This window comes from Chiloscyllium punctatum, chromosome 1 (assembly GCF_047496795.1).
Source record: "Chiloscyllium punctatum isolate Juve2018m chromosome 1, sChiPun1.3, whole genome shotgun sequence".
NCBI lineage: Eukaryota > Metazoa > Chordata > Chondrichthyes > Orectolobiformes > Hemiscylliidae > Chiloscyllium > Chiloscyllium punctatum.
Genome location: NC_092739.1, coordinates 139720337 through 139735518, shown reverse-complemented (window position 1 = coordinate 139735518; position 15182 = coordinate 139720337). Strand labels below are relative to the sequence as shown.

The 15182-nt window shown below is 42.0% G+C and overlaps 1 protein-coding gene across 3 annotated transcripts in view; it reads right to left on the bottom strand.

Annotated features, from left to right (window-relative positions):
- Positions 1–1194: 1194 nt before the first annotated feature.
- Positions 1195–15182, bottom strand: part of ccdc142 (coiled-coil domain containing 142) — a 177800-nt gene continuing 163812 nt past the window's right edge. The window contains exon 14 of one of the 3 annotated variants that reach the window (XM_072575566.1): positions 1195–1210. In XM_072575566.1, the coding sequence (XP_072431667.1) occupies position 1210 (1 nt within the window). In that variant the 3' untranslated portion in view covers positions 1195–1209. Of the gene's footprint in view, positions 1211–1671; positions 1896–12710; positions 12727–15182 lie in introns of those variants that run through there. The other 2 variants (XM_072575549.1, XM_072575558.1) reach the window with 2 other exon arrangements.

Genomic DNA, 15182 nt, shown 5'->3' with positions numbered 1-15182 from the left:
ACCTGCTGTGCAGTGCCCCACTTTATCAACTCTAACTTCTCTCGCATCTTCAGTCCTCATTATCTCCACAATTATTGGTTACCACCCACAACACATTAAGAAACTTCCTGGAAGAGGCCAAAAAAAACATTCAAGGCCAACTTAAAGGACAAACAAATCTGCTAAACACCTCGCCACCATGCTAAATTCATCCAGAGACCACATGGACCATGATTTGAATTAATTTGCATTTCACTAACTTTTTGTAAGGCATGGTATTCAACTCAAACTAGGAACAGCACTAAAACCCTTTTTAAGGTGTGTAGCTAAACAGCACTCAGCACACAAACTGGTAACTTTTTCCAGGGGTCTCTTCTTTATTGATAAAAGAATTAGAATATGCTCAAAAGTTGTCTGCATTATTTCCCTCTCATGAGTACAGTGAAAAGCAGCCCAATTCTGCCCTTGCATAATTTATATTTTGATCCTTACTCAAACTGAAGTAACGGAATTAAGTCATTCATTTGGTCCGCAGTTTGGTCCCATCACTAATTTATGCATTTCCATCAGATTATACTTGAGTTTATACATCTCTGGAGTAAATAACCTCAGATTTTAATCCTGGGTAAATAATGTGTTTTTACCTGGGTATCAGTGTTGTGGATGTCCTCTGCACTTTTTCCAAAGCCTCATTATGAATGGGAACCAGAACCTAAAACAGATGGCCTGGATACAGTGACACTTTAGGCTGTCACAATAAATCTTCTGGTCGTGCCAATTCGGTACATCAAAGATGTTAAAGCGACTTCAAACAACGATAAGCCTGAGATGATCCAATATTATGGAAAGTGACAGACAAAGTAAAAAATCACACAAGACCAGGTTATAGTCCAACAGGTTTATTTGGAAGTACTTCAGTCCAACACCGGCACCTCCACGTCAAAGAACAACACAGTCTTAGACACAGTCTAAGAATGAGCTAAGCTGTTTAGGACTGAGATGAAGAAGACTTTCTTCTCTCAGAAAGTTGTGAACCTGTAGAGTTCTCGACCACAGCAGGCCAGTTCATTAGATATATTCAAGGGGGAGCTAGACGTGGCCCTTGCAGTTTAAGGGAGCAAGGGGTATGGAGAGAAAGTGGGAGTGGGACCCTGAGATGATGATTACATTGAATGGCAGTGCAGCCTTGAAGGACCGAATGGTTTACTCCTGCACCTGTTTTTCTACGTATCTATGTTTTAAGAGATTAAGAGAGAGAAAGACAGTGCTCAGTTCACTCGATATAGTAAATGGATCACAGGCAAACACACGATCTATACATGGTATCCTCAAAATTCTTCTGCAAAATATTATGTGTTAACAGAACCTATGTTACATTTTGGATATAGTGTATCAAGCATTAAGGTTTGAGTATTGTCAAAATGTATCCGTATGAGATACTGCTTAAATAATAATAAAGGATTATATACAATAATATGTAACAAGTAACACCTTGCTTCTCTTAAACTAAGAATTCAATTGAGTGGCACACTTTTAAAATATACTTAAATCACAATTAAATTCTCAAACTGTTTCATTTTAATGAATAACATATAAGGTTTATTTAATTCATTCCCAAAATAATGCATACAACTTTTGAGCAGATAAATGTTAATAATGACATAAAAATTTTGTTACAATCAGAAAATGAATCCTAAATGACTTTTTTTTGGAGTAATTATACGTTTCGCCAGCAGCCTAAATAAAGCCAGAGGTATTTGATTCCTGTGACTTCAGGCATGGTTAGTAGGTAAGAAGGTATGTTGCAGTGGAAGGCAAGGAATTTTGGAGGAGATATCAGCATGAATAATTCATTTTACTTTTACTCATAACATGACTGTCATGGAGGATGAGAGCGTTCTTAATGAATTCTGCTCCTGAAAAATGAGAAACCATTAGAATACACTTAAAAAGCATGAGCTACTGAATTATTACAAATTCTAAATGTCATATATAAAGAAGGTATGAGTACACTTACTAGTGACTTTCAATCTTCAGTTTATGATCCCCAGCACGATGGAATTAAGGTTGCTGCCCTCGTGATTAAACCCTTCTGTTGACCTGCTATTCTCTGGCTATAAATTGGTTAGCCCCCCCTCCCCCCCACGCCTCAAAATGGACACATGGATTGAGATGCGATTAACCTACTACTCATTAAGTGCAATGCAGCCAAAACTGCAATTTTATGCTGCCTGTTAATTATAATGATTGCCTCATAGTTCATTGGCCTGAATGTATCACCAGGAGACTGATACGGTTCACATTCTGCATGACTTAAAGTAAACCTACACTACTTAGAGCTAGCCTGCATCTCTTAAAGGGTAGATGAACTGTGGCTGAATCCAGCAACAATTGATCACTGAAAGAGAAAAGAATATCTATAGGGGATTGCTGACATAGGGGATTGCTGACAATCAGGTCTTCAGACACTGCATTAAAGTCTTGATAGAGGAGGTGGGAAGGAGGGGAGATGCCTTGTGTCGTCAGGGTAGTAACAGACCCTTCATATACACAATGAAAATGCAGTGGGAACAGATAGTCATAGGGATCAATGCGAAAATGCTGGAATGAGTTCCATGGGCTAACATGGTTGGTCAAGATTAATGAATGACCTTTCAAATGACATATCCTACTAAGTGCATCTATAGCCTCAGCTTCTGCTCATTTCACAGCACCCACATTATTCACTTATCAACAATCATCAGTCTGGGTCAAATTTCCCCCCACTGGGGTATCTAGAATACAAGGGCACAGTTTCACAATAAGGGACTGATCACTGGTATCTAAGATGAGGAGAAATTTCTTCATGCACACTGTTGTGAATCTTTGGAATTCTCTTCTGGTGGGATTGTCTATGTTCCATTGTAGAATGTATAGAAGGTTGACGATTAAATAAATAGATAGATAGATAGAGAGAGAGAGAGATAGAGCAATAGATAGATAGATAGATAAATAGATAGACAGATAGATAGATAGATAGACAGATAGATGGATAGATAGATAGATAGATAGATAGATAGATATTGGATTACATTAGGTATCAAGTGATTTGAGGAGCAGGTAAGAAAGTGGAGTTGAGCCACATGTTCAGTAATGATTGTATTGAATTGCTGAATAGTCTCACAGGGTTGTATGCAACGTTTCTTCTAATTTTATTTTCTTTTGCACATCAGACTTCTAAGGTACCTGTGTGGCAGTGATGTCCAGAAACAGAGTTCAATGCTGCGATCCACTTTCCTATGTGTGTGGAAGGCCAAAGTAGTTATGCGAACCCACAGCCCAGAGAGAACATTGGTAAACTATGTTGCTGCTGCTTTGTTTATACTCATGAGTCCACTCAAAGATGTGCAGGGATTCAGCAACACATAATCACTTCATCAGACCCAGTAAATAACAGTGTGCTTGCAGCCTCACAGATTAAAACTGAGAAGGCCATGCACTCGAAGAAAATGGGCACATACTCAACAAAGTAATGAAAGGAAATGATGTATTTTTCACCGTGCTGTCACTGGGCTGCAAGCCTCACCATCCCATCCCACAGCTCGTACACATGGGAAGACACAGCTATGCCAGCTGCACCATTCAAACAGGTTGCATAACACTCCAAATATTCTACATCTACTGGTTCCCCTTTAGCCACCTTTATTACATCCACAAAGGGTTCTCATAAATGTATCAAACAAACTTCTTCTTTCATAAAACCACATTGACTCTTTCTAATGGGAAGGGACAGAATGTATGACTGTCATGTTGTACTAGGGAACCGTAAAAGTGCGGGGAAATTCAATAATAAAACAAACTGAAAGGCTTTGTATATGAACGTGCAAAGCATTCAGAATAAGTGGATGATCTGATGGCACAAATCAAGGGAAACTGAGTTCACAAGAATTTCAGACCACTTAAAAAGGGGGAGATCTCAGGAGAGGTTGATAAACTTTCCAGAACAAGTAATAGGACAGAGAGTATGGAAAAGCTCAGGAATCTAACTTCAGGCCCAGCAGATAAGGGGGCAGCTATGAGGAGGAGGTGCAGTCAACACAGGATTGAAAGTGTTATACTTAAATACACGCAGTATATGAAGCAAGGTAAATGAGCTTGTAGTGCAGACTGAAATTGATAGGTATGATATTGTGGGTATCACAGAGACTGCAAAGGGATCAGGGCTGGGAATTAAATCTCCAAAGGCTACATATCCTATTGAAAGGACAGGCACATGGGCAGAGTGGGTGAGGTTGTCTTGTTAGTAAGAAATTATCATTAAATCAATAGCAAGGAACAATATAGGATTGGAGGGTGCAGGATCTGTGTGGGTTCAGAAACTGTAAAGAAAAAAAGACCCTGATGGGAGTTGTGCACAGGCCTTCTAGCAGTAGTCAGGGTGTGGAGAAATAAGTAAATCAGGAGACAGAAAAGGCATTTAAGAAAGGTACTATTACAATAATCATGGGGGACTTAATATACAGGTGGACTGGGAAAATCCAATTGATAGCAGATCTCAAGAAAAGGAATTTGTGAATGCCTATGAGATTTTTGTTTGGAGCAGCTTGTGGTATAGCCCATGAGGGAACAGGCAGTTCTGGATTTGGTGATGTTAATGAGGCAGACTTGATTAGGGGGCTAACGTGAAGAAACCTCTAGGAGGCAGTGACCATAATACAATAGAATTCATGCTGCAGTTTCAGAGGGAGTAGCTGGATAAGATGTAATGGTATTATAATTAAAGGCACTATAGTAAAGGTAACTACAAAGGCCTGAGGTAGGAGCTTGCCAGAGTTGCTTGGAAGGTGGGCCTAGCAGGGAAGACAGTGGAGTAGCAAAGGCACGGGTTTTCAGGGTAATTTGGGAGGCACAATAGAAATTAATACCAATGAAGAAAAACCTAAGGGGAGGATAAGGTGACCATGGTTGACAAGGGAAGTTAGGAACACCATAAAGGCAGAATAAAAAGCAGACAATGTGGTGAAGATTAGTGGGAAGCCTTTAAAAACCAGTAGAAATAAACTAAAAAAAATGCAGCAAGGAAAGAGAAGATGAAATATGAGAGTAAGCTAGCTAATAATATAAAAGAAGATTGCACGTTTTATAAAAAATATATAAAAGGTAAGAGAGAGGCAAGAGTGGATCACTGAGAAATGAGGCTGAGGAATTAGTAATGAAGAAGAAAGAAATGACAGAGGAACTGAATGGGTACTTTGCATCAGTTTTCACCATGGATGATACTAGTAACATACCTAGAACTTCAAGAGGGTCGAGGGGCAGAGGTGAGTGTACTGGCCATCACTAAGAGAAAATGCTGGAGAAACTGAAAGTGGATAAGTCATACAGACCAGACAGATTACACCCCAGAGTCCTGAATGACAGATGAGGAGATTGTGGAAGCATTGATGGTGGTCTTTCAGGAATCACTGAAGTCAGGGAGGGTTTCAGAGAACTAGAAAATAGCTAATGTAACGCATCCCTGATCTTTAAGAAGGGAGATAGGCATAAGAGAGGAAATTATAGGTTCAGTCATTTGTAAGATTTGAGAAAGAATTAATTGATTAATTAATTAATTTAGCTTTATTGTCACAACTACTCAATGAGTCAGTGAAAAGATTACATATCACCACTTACAGCACCATCTTAGGTACAAATGTACCCTAGGTACAGCTTCTTTAGTTACAAGATCATAGAAAATAGAGGAATAAAATGTCCAACATTGCAGAAATAAAAGCCCAGAACAGTGGTCTTTCAACCCATAACATGCTGGCACCTAGCCTTCAGTCTGCACTGGGCCCTAGCTCCAGACTGTGCCAGGTTTCACTTTGGAGTAGTTGGAAGTGTGTGATAAAGTAGAGCTGAGTCAGCAAAACTTCAAGGAGGGGAGGTCATTTCTGGCAAATCTGTTAGAATTTTTTGAGGAGGTAATAAGCAAGTTAGACAAAGGAGAGCCAGTGGACACAATCCATTTAAATTTCCAGAAGGCCTTTGACAAAGTGCCACTTGGAGGCTGCAAAATAAGATAAGAGCTCATGGCATTTGGGGCAAGGTATTAACATGGATTGAGCATTGACTGACTGGCAGAAGGCAGGGAGTAAGGATAAAGGAGTCTTTCTCAGCATGGCAGCCGGTGACTATTGGAGTTCTGTAGGAATCAGTGTTGGAACCACAAGTATTCGCGTTATACATTAACGATCTGGATGAAAGAACTGTGGACACTGTTGCTAAGTTTGCGGTTGACACAAAGATAGGTGGAGGGACAGATAGTGTTGAGAAGTGGGGAGGCTGCAGAAGGACTTTTCAAAATGGGAAAAGGCTTTGGAAGACTGAAGTAAAAGGGACTTAGGAATCCTAGTTCAGGAATCTTTTAAGGCAAACATGCAGGTTCATTTGGCAGTTGAAAGGTAAATGCAATGTTTGCATTCATTTCAACAGGGTGAGAGGACAAGAGCAGGGATGTACTGCTGAGGCTGTGCAAGGTTCTGGTCAGACTGCATCTGGAATATTGAGAGCGGTTTTGGGTCCCATATCTAAGGAAGGATGTGCTGGCATTGGACGGGCTCCAGGGGAGGTTTACAAGAATGATCCTGGGAATGAAGGGCTTGATATATATGGAGTAGTTGAGGACTCCAGGTTGGTACTTCATGGAGTTTAGAGGATGAAAGATCTGATTGAAACTTAGAGAATATTGACCTGCCTGGATAGAGTGGCTGTGGTGAAGGTGTTTCTATTATAGACCAGACTAGGACGTGAGGAGACAGGCTTAGAGTGAAGGGACGACCCTTTAGAACTTTCGATCAGGAGGAATTCTTTCAGCCAGAGAGTAGTTAATCTGTGGACATTGTTGCCACAGATGGCTATGGAGGCCAAGTCATTGAGTGCATTTAAGACAGAGATAGATAGGTTCTTGATTAGTAAGATGATCAAGAGAGTAGGCAGGAGAATGGGATTGAGAAATATATAAATCATGATTGAATGGTGGAGCAGACACTATGGCCTAATTCTGTCTTATATCATCTGGGTTGATGGTCTTACATGTGACTCCAGATCCATAGCAATGGTAAACTTTTAGCAGCTCTCTGGGCGATTAGAAATGGGCAATAATTACCACCTTAGCCAGTCACTCCTGCATTCCCTGAAAAAATAATAAAATCATTTTGAGAAGCTTACTGAGACTGCACATGGGGGCTGTCCCATATTATTGGTACAGAAACAAGAAATGTTTTCCACCTCCCTAAACTGTTGTATGTTCCACTGGATCTCATGTGGGTTAAAATAAAAAGTGGAACAGATCCAGTGAAAGTTTTCCACAGTGAGTGTAGAGTTCTCAAAGAGATGTCATTTTAGATTCTGATTCCAGATTCAATAAGCTCTAAGTCAATAGCTTCCAGCTATAAAGCAGCATACCCAGGCTCAGAGACTGTAGACTTACTCAAACCACAGTAAATACATCAGTAATCCACGCCGGAATGTTATACTTGGATCAGGCAAATGCTTCAATACAGCTCCTGTATAAAGTGTATAAATGATACACTGGAATTTTTCCCTGCATTAGGCACTAGCAACCCAGAATGCACAATCTCTTTACTATTTGGTGACAGTGTCTCTCAATAATCATACTGTACTACCTTATACTTCTCTGCCATTTTTCAGTGACCTGGAAACTACTTTTTGAGTTCACAATATTTGACCTGTGAATTAATGCAGCTCCAGTAGACGTAAGGTGATAGTGTAGTGATTGTAACAAGGTCAGCCAGGTGAATCTCATAGAATATGAGTTTCCTGATTGGGACTATTAATCTGGTTCAGTTATAGAGTCATAGAGATGTACAGCACGGAAACAGACCCTTCAGTGCAACCCGTCCATGCTGACCACATATCCCTACCCAATCTAGTCCCACCTGCCAGCACCCGGCCCATATCCCTCCAAACCCTTCTTATTCATATACCCATCCAAATGCCTCTTAAATGCTGCAATTGTACCAGCCTCCACCACTTCCTCTGGCAGCTCATTCCATACACATACCACCCTCTGCATGAAAATGTTGCCCCTTACGTCTCTTTTATATCTTTTTCCTCTCACCCTAAACCTTTGCATTCTAGTAATGGACTCCCCCACCCCAGGGAAAAAACTTTGTCTATTTATCCTATCCATGCCCCTCATGATTTTGTAAACCTCTATAAGGTCACCCGTCAGCCTCCGACGCTCCAGGTAAAACAGCCCCAGCCTGTTCAGCCTCTCCCAGTAGCTCAAATCCTCCAACCCTGGGCAACATCCTTGTATACCTTTTCTGAGCCCTTTCAAGTTTCACAACATCTTTCCGATAGGAAGGAGAACAGAATTGCACGCAATATTCCAATAGTGGCCTAACCAATGTCCTGTACAGCTGCAACATGACCTCCCAACTCCTGTACTCAATATTCTGACCAATAAAGGAAAGCATACCAAACGCCTTCATCACTATCCTATCTACCTGTGACTCTACTTTCAAGGAGCTATGCACATGCACTCTAAGGTCTCTTTGTTCAGCAATACTCCCTAGGACCTTACCATTAAGTGTATACGTTCTGCTAAGATTTGCTTTCTCAAAATGCAGCACCTCGCATTTATCTGATTTAAACTCCATCTGCCACTTCTCAGCCCTTTGGCCCATCTGATCAAGATCCTGTTGTAATCTGAGGTAACCTTCTTCACTGTCCACTACACCTCAATTTTGGTGTCATCTGCAAACTTACTAACTATACCTCTTATACTCACACCCAAATAATTTATATAAATGACGGAAAGTAGAGGACCCAGCACCGATCCTTTGGCACTCCACTGGTCACAGGCCCCCAGTCTGAAAAACAACCCTCCACCACCACCCTCTGTCTTCTACCTTTGAGCCAGTTTTCTATCCAAATGGCTAGTTCTCCCTGTATTCCATGAGATCTAACCTTGCTAATCAGTCTCCCATGGGAAACCTTGTTAAACGCCTTACTGAAGTCCATATAGATCACATCTACCGCTCTGCCCTCATCAATCCTCCTTGTTGCTTCTTAAAAAAAACTCAATCAAGTTTGTGAGACATGAGTTTCCATGCACAAAGCCTTGTTGACTATCCCTAATCAATCCTTCCAAATACATGTAAATCCTGTCCCTCAGGATTCCCTCCAACAACTTGCCCACCACTGACCTCAGGCTCACTGGTCTATAGTTCCCTGGCTTGTCCTTACCACAGTCAAGGAGCCCTGGCTGACAGATAAAAAGAGGAGGGTCAGACACCCTGATCACTCTGAGAGCTGGCTCTGAGGGAGCTGGATCAGTGTCAGCGACTCTCTATGTGTAAATAACGGGTGACTTGGCGACAGAATACCAACTTCTTTGAAATTATTTCAGTGGTGACAAGTGAAAAGCATGCTACTGAAGAAATTCACTCACAATAGTCGTCTTTCAGTTGGCGTAGCCATTTCTGACATGATGCTGCTATTTGGGAAGCATGACTCATTCAATCCTGCCAGAGAGTCACGGAGATGTACAGCACAGAAACAGACCCTTTGGTCCAATTCGTCCATGCTGACCAGATATCCTTATCTAATCTAGTCCCATTTGCCAGCATTTGATCCATATGTTTCTAAATCCTTCCTATTCATATACCCATTCAGATGCCTTTTAAGTGTAATTGGACCAGCCTCCACCATCTCCTCTGGCAGCTTGTTTTGTAAACCCTCTGCGTTAAAACATTGCCACTTAGGTAACTTTTAAACCTTTCTCCTCTCAGTTTAAATCTATACCCTCTAGATTTGGACACCCCTACCCTGGGGAAAAGACCTTGACTGTGCCCTTCATGACTTTATAAACTTTATACGGTCAACCCTCAGCCTCCTGGGGCACTCCAGGGAAAATAGTCATTGCATATTCAGGCTCCCTATAGCACAAAACCTCCAATCCTGACAACATGCAAATCTTTTCTGAATCCTTTCAAGTTTCACAACATCCTTCCTATAGCAGGGAGAACAGAAATGAACACAGTGTTCCAAAAGTGGCCTAACCAATTCCTGTACAGCTGCAACATGACCTCCCGACTCTTATACTTAATGTTCTGACCAAGAAAGAAAAGCTCAGCAAATGCCTTCTTCACTATCCTATCAACATGTAACTCTACTTTCAAGAAACTATGAACCTGCATTCTAAGGTCTCTTTGTTCAGCAACACTCCCTAGGACCTTACCATTAAGTGTATAAGTCCTGCTCTGATTTGCTTTTCCAAAATGCAGCACCTCACATTTATCTGAATTAAACTCTATTTGCCACTGATTGGCCCATTGGGCCATCTGATCAAAGTCCCATTGTACTCTGAGGTAACCTTTTTCACTGTCCACTATACCATCAATTTTGGTGTCATCTGCAAACTTACTAACCATACCTCCTGTATTCACACTCAAATCATTTTGTCAGGCTGTTGTTTGACCAGTCTGTGAGACAGCTCTCCTAATTTTGGCACTTGGCTCAGATGTTAGTAAAGAGGTCTTTGCAGGGTCGACAGGGCCGTTTCTGCCACTGTCTTTTTCAATGCCTACGTTAGGTGATCTGTTTGGTTTCATTTCTTTGTTGGGATTTAATCATAATTATTACAACTGAATGGCTTGCTAGGCCATTTCAGAGAGCAGCTGAAAGTCAACCACATTGCTCATGGGCTTTGTGTCACATGTTAGTCAGACTAGATGGGATTTCTTTCCAGGCAGAAGTGGGTCCTGCAGATGCTGGAAATCAGAGTCTAGATTAGAGTGGTGCTGGAAAAGCACAGCAGGTCAGGCAGCATCCGAGGAGTTTTCTTTCCACCTATTGATAGTGAATTCTTATTTGCAGTTCCTTAAAAATTAAAAAGTCCACCATCTGCTGTGCCAGCATTCAAATCCAGATCCCCAGAGTATGAGATGAGTTTCTGGTCTATCAATCCAGTGAGAATACCACAGGCTATTACCTCCCCAGAGGGCAAATATAGAGAAATTACTGTCTCTGCTGGAGAATACAAATTAAAGGGAGTTAATCTTACAAGAGGAAGATGGATTTACTGATAAAGATGTTGAGGTGCTATGATTATTTTTCTATAGATTCTACAGGCAATAGATGACATAAATCATGTCAGCTTATTAAATTGAGAAAAAGCCAACTGAATGTTGCCCTTTCTTGGAAGGGGATGGTGTATAAAAGTAGGGAGGCCATGAGTGAGACCACACCTAGGGAACATTATTCAATGTTGGTCACCTTACTGTCAGGATTTTGGTTTTATAACATTACATACCTTGTAAAGAAAGCCAATCTCTTTTTAAAATGGACAAAGAATCAACAAAAAAAAGTCACATTTTTCCCCTTGTGTTATATTAAGGTTAGACTGGACATACCTCTGGAGTAAATCGCAAGAGACCTTTTAAAAATCGAAGGCTATTTCCAAGGGTAAACAGGAACTCCCTAACAACGGTGCCACATGTGTGAATCGATCTTATTAGCTCACCACAGTGCAACAATCAGAGACATGCAAGCTGATGGTTGAGATAATTAAAACTTAATTGACTGGTCTAAAAGACAATGGAAGTGTCTGTTGTCTAAAGTAGATGCATGATGTGACAGTTTTGGGATAGCAACGACAGTATTTTAAGATTGATCTGTACAAGTCAGGCAATGAACAACCATTTCAGCTCATAACACTCCAGGACAAATATTGAGAGACAATAGCCAGGAATTTCCAATCCCTTGAAAGATGTGGTCAATGTCAGAACAATGGGAAAATATGGTGAGATTGAAAATATCAGAATCTCAACATTGAGGAAAGATTTTCCGAATTCCTTCTTAAGATTTAAATAGCAGCTTCAGAATATGACCATCTAAGTGTTAGCATCTCATTATTAGCCCAGCTCTCCAAATCATTTATATGCAGCTTCCAGTTTTCCTCTGACAATGCAGGGAGGGGATGGGAGAATTCAGAAATGAACTGCTCCTCTGTTAAAAGATTCCAGGTAATCTACAAATGTAATAACTGCGGAACTGGTGGGAGCACTAAAACTCCTTCATTCCTAAATCCTGCTGACCTGCCAATTCAGCAGAACCCAGAACCCAGAACCCAGCGCAGCTGCTGAGACTGAATTCAAGTTTTCAACCTCTTTAATTCAGAAAGCAAAATCTTTAAGCAAGCCAGGCTTGCAATGGTAATGGAGACTGATCTCATTTTCGTGCTCATATGCAGCTTTTAGCTTTTCACAGTATAAATCTTGCTAACTGCATTTTACTGAATAATTTGATCAATTTTTCTTTAATATCATTCAGCTATGGTTGTGTAATAATTTAATTTTTATCACGTTTACAGCATTTTTTTGTGCTGCTCATCATTTCTAAATTGTGTCACCAAAAACCACAAGTGGGCTATATAAGTTCACAGATCATGTACCATCTGAGGAAATGCCTGGAGTGCTCATAATATTAGTTAAGGAGGGGTACACTTGGGGTGCAGACTGTTAAGAGGCTGTTTCCCAAGAGGAGGACGGGCTTTGACAAGATAGAAGCTGAGAAGATACAGAGGAACCTTGATTATCTGGCATTCGATAATTTGAATACTGGATTTTCTGGCAAGATCGCAAGGTTCCGATGCTTGGCTAAACTACGTTATCTGGCATTCGATTAACCGAATGAAATACTGCCTACCTGTGTCCTTCGGATATTCGAGGTTCCTCTGTATTTCCTTTCCTGGGGAATCTAGAATGAGGTGTAGAATTTAAAATTCAGTCTTCCCCCATTTAAGACTGTTGGAATTAATCTCTCACAATATCATTCATTCTTAATATCCACTGCCCCAGAAAGCAGTGCAGACGGGGTTATTGAATATACTCAAGGCTGAGTTCAACAGATTTTTGATTCTGAAAGGAATTCAGGGTTATGGCAGGCAGGTAGGAAAGTGCAATCAAGGCCACAACAGGTCCCCTATAATCCCATTGGCTAGAGGGACAAGTTCGAGAGACTGAATAACCTGATGTTGCTGCTATACATCCTCAAGTTTGTGAAACAAACTCAACTCAAACCAATGAGAACAAACAACTAGTGGAATCATTCATTTCAGATACTGGAACATTTCTGTCTTGACAATCCGCAGAATTGAGACTTGACATCCGATTAGGGACAGTGGGCACTGAATGAACATAATTCAAAGGACGACAGGCAGCCATTTCACCTGCTGCATTAAGTGAACTGAGCTGGTGTTTTCTGAGTAGAGACATTACAAAATCTGGAGGGCAAGTGAGTCAGGTCAGTGTCCCATTTCACAGACATCTCTCTGGAGATTAAGTTGTTAGTAGTGAAGGCAATGGGTCAAATGCTGTTTCCATAGAACAGGAGAACAGCCAGGAGGACCCAGTTTGGTTAGAAAAAAAAAACTGCAGATGCTGGAATCCAAAGTAGACAACAGGAGGCTGAAAGAACACAGCAAGCCAAGCAGCATCAGATGGTGAAGAAGTCGACATTTCGGGTGTAACCCTTCTTCAGGACGGGGGGTGGATGTGGGGGAGAGGTGCAGATAAAGGGGGAGGAGGGGGCAGGGTCATGAAGTGGGGACAGGTGAAGACAGTTGGAGGGTATGGCCTGGTTGGTCAATGGGAGGAATGAATCCAATTGGTGCGAGAGAGAGCAGTGGAAAGGAGGGGGAGGGGCTGGAAAGGGAGCCAGGGGACGTGAAGAGAGGTTATTTGAAATTGGAGAACTCAATATTGAGTCATCCAGGCTGTAGGGTGCCCTGGCTGAAGTTAAGGTGTTGTTCCTCCAATAGGAGCTATGGTTTGTTTTGGCAATGGAGGAGGCCAAGGATGATCATGTCAGAAAGGGAGTGGTTGGGGGAATTGAAATGAGCAGTGACTGGGAGGTCCGGTTGGCCCCTGTGGGCCTGGCTGAGATGCCTGGTGAACCGTTTCCTAAGTTTACATTCGGTCTCCCTGAAGTACAGAAAATCACTTGAGGACGAGAGGTACTCTGTCCTTATTGCGTTGGGAGGGGTGGGATTTAGAGCAGTGGAGTGGGAAATGGAGGTGGTACGGCAGAGGGCTGTCTGGATGAGGGAGGGAGGAAAAGTGCATTACTCAAAATAGGTGGATATCTGGGACGCTTGCGAGTGGAATGTCTCCTCATCCAAGCAGATGTGGCTGAAGTGGAGGAATTGGGAGAATGGGATGGAGTTTTTGCAGGACACTGGGTGGGGGGGGGGAGTGTAGTCCAGATAGTTATGGGAATCTGTGGGTTTGTAGTAGACGTCTGTCTGGAGACTGTCGTCGGAGATGGAAGTGGTGATGTCGAGTAAGGGGAAGGAGGTGTCTGAGGTGGACCAAGTGAATTTGAGGGAGGGGTGGAAGTTGTGGGCAAAGTTGATGGACTGCTCCAGTTCAGCCTGGGTGCAGAACACTGCCGAGTCCCAGGTCCCACCTAGCATGGTTGGAGGTAGCTGAGAGAATCAGCAGCTGAGGAACTGTCATTACAATCTGAAAAACCGTAAATGTAACACCTTTGCTCAAAGGAAGTGGTGGTGTAGTGGCTTAGGAATCCACAAATCCAGGCTAATAGTCTGGGGCATGGGCTTGGATCTCACCATGGTAGGTGAAGTCAATAAAAAAGAGAAATAAAATGTTCGGCTAACGGTGACCATCCAGACCCATGGCAATGTGATTTGCCCCTTACCTGGGCAAAATGAATGCTGACATAGTCGATGATGCCCACATCCTGAGAGTGGACTTTCTAAAAATTACCTATTGAGGCTGGCAAGGTAAGTGTCCTGCAAAAAAGCAGCTGGTAGCACTGTCTTCCTCACTGCCTTATCAATCTGCTACACAGGAAGGAACAACTGCATCAACACTGACAATGTGTCACAGAATCTCTCAGTGACCACTTTACAGGCAGAGCAACATTCATACCCCTCACAGTCTTATCTTGTTTCAGAGAGAGAGATCACAACACACCTGACAATCTAGGAGTGAGTTCTTGGTGATGCTGAAGCCCTAAGAATCAGGCCCTAGGGACTGGCAGATTGACAGCAAACCAGGGGGTAATTGGTGTGCAGGGAGAAAGTGACGTCTGTAGATGCTGGAGATCTGAGTCAAGAGTGTGTTGCTGGAAATGCACAGCAACTCAGGCAGCATCCGAGGAGCAGGAGAATTGACGTTTCGGGCCAGAGC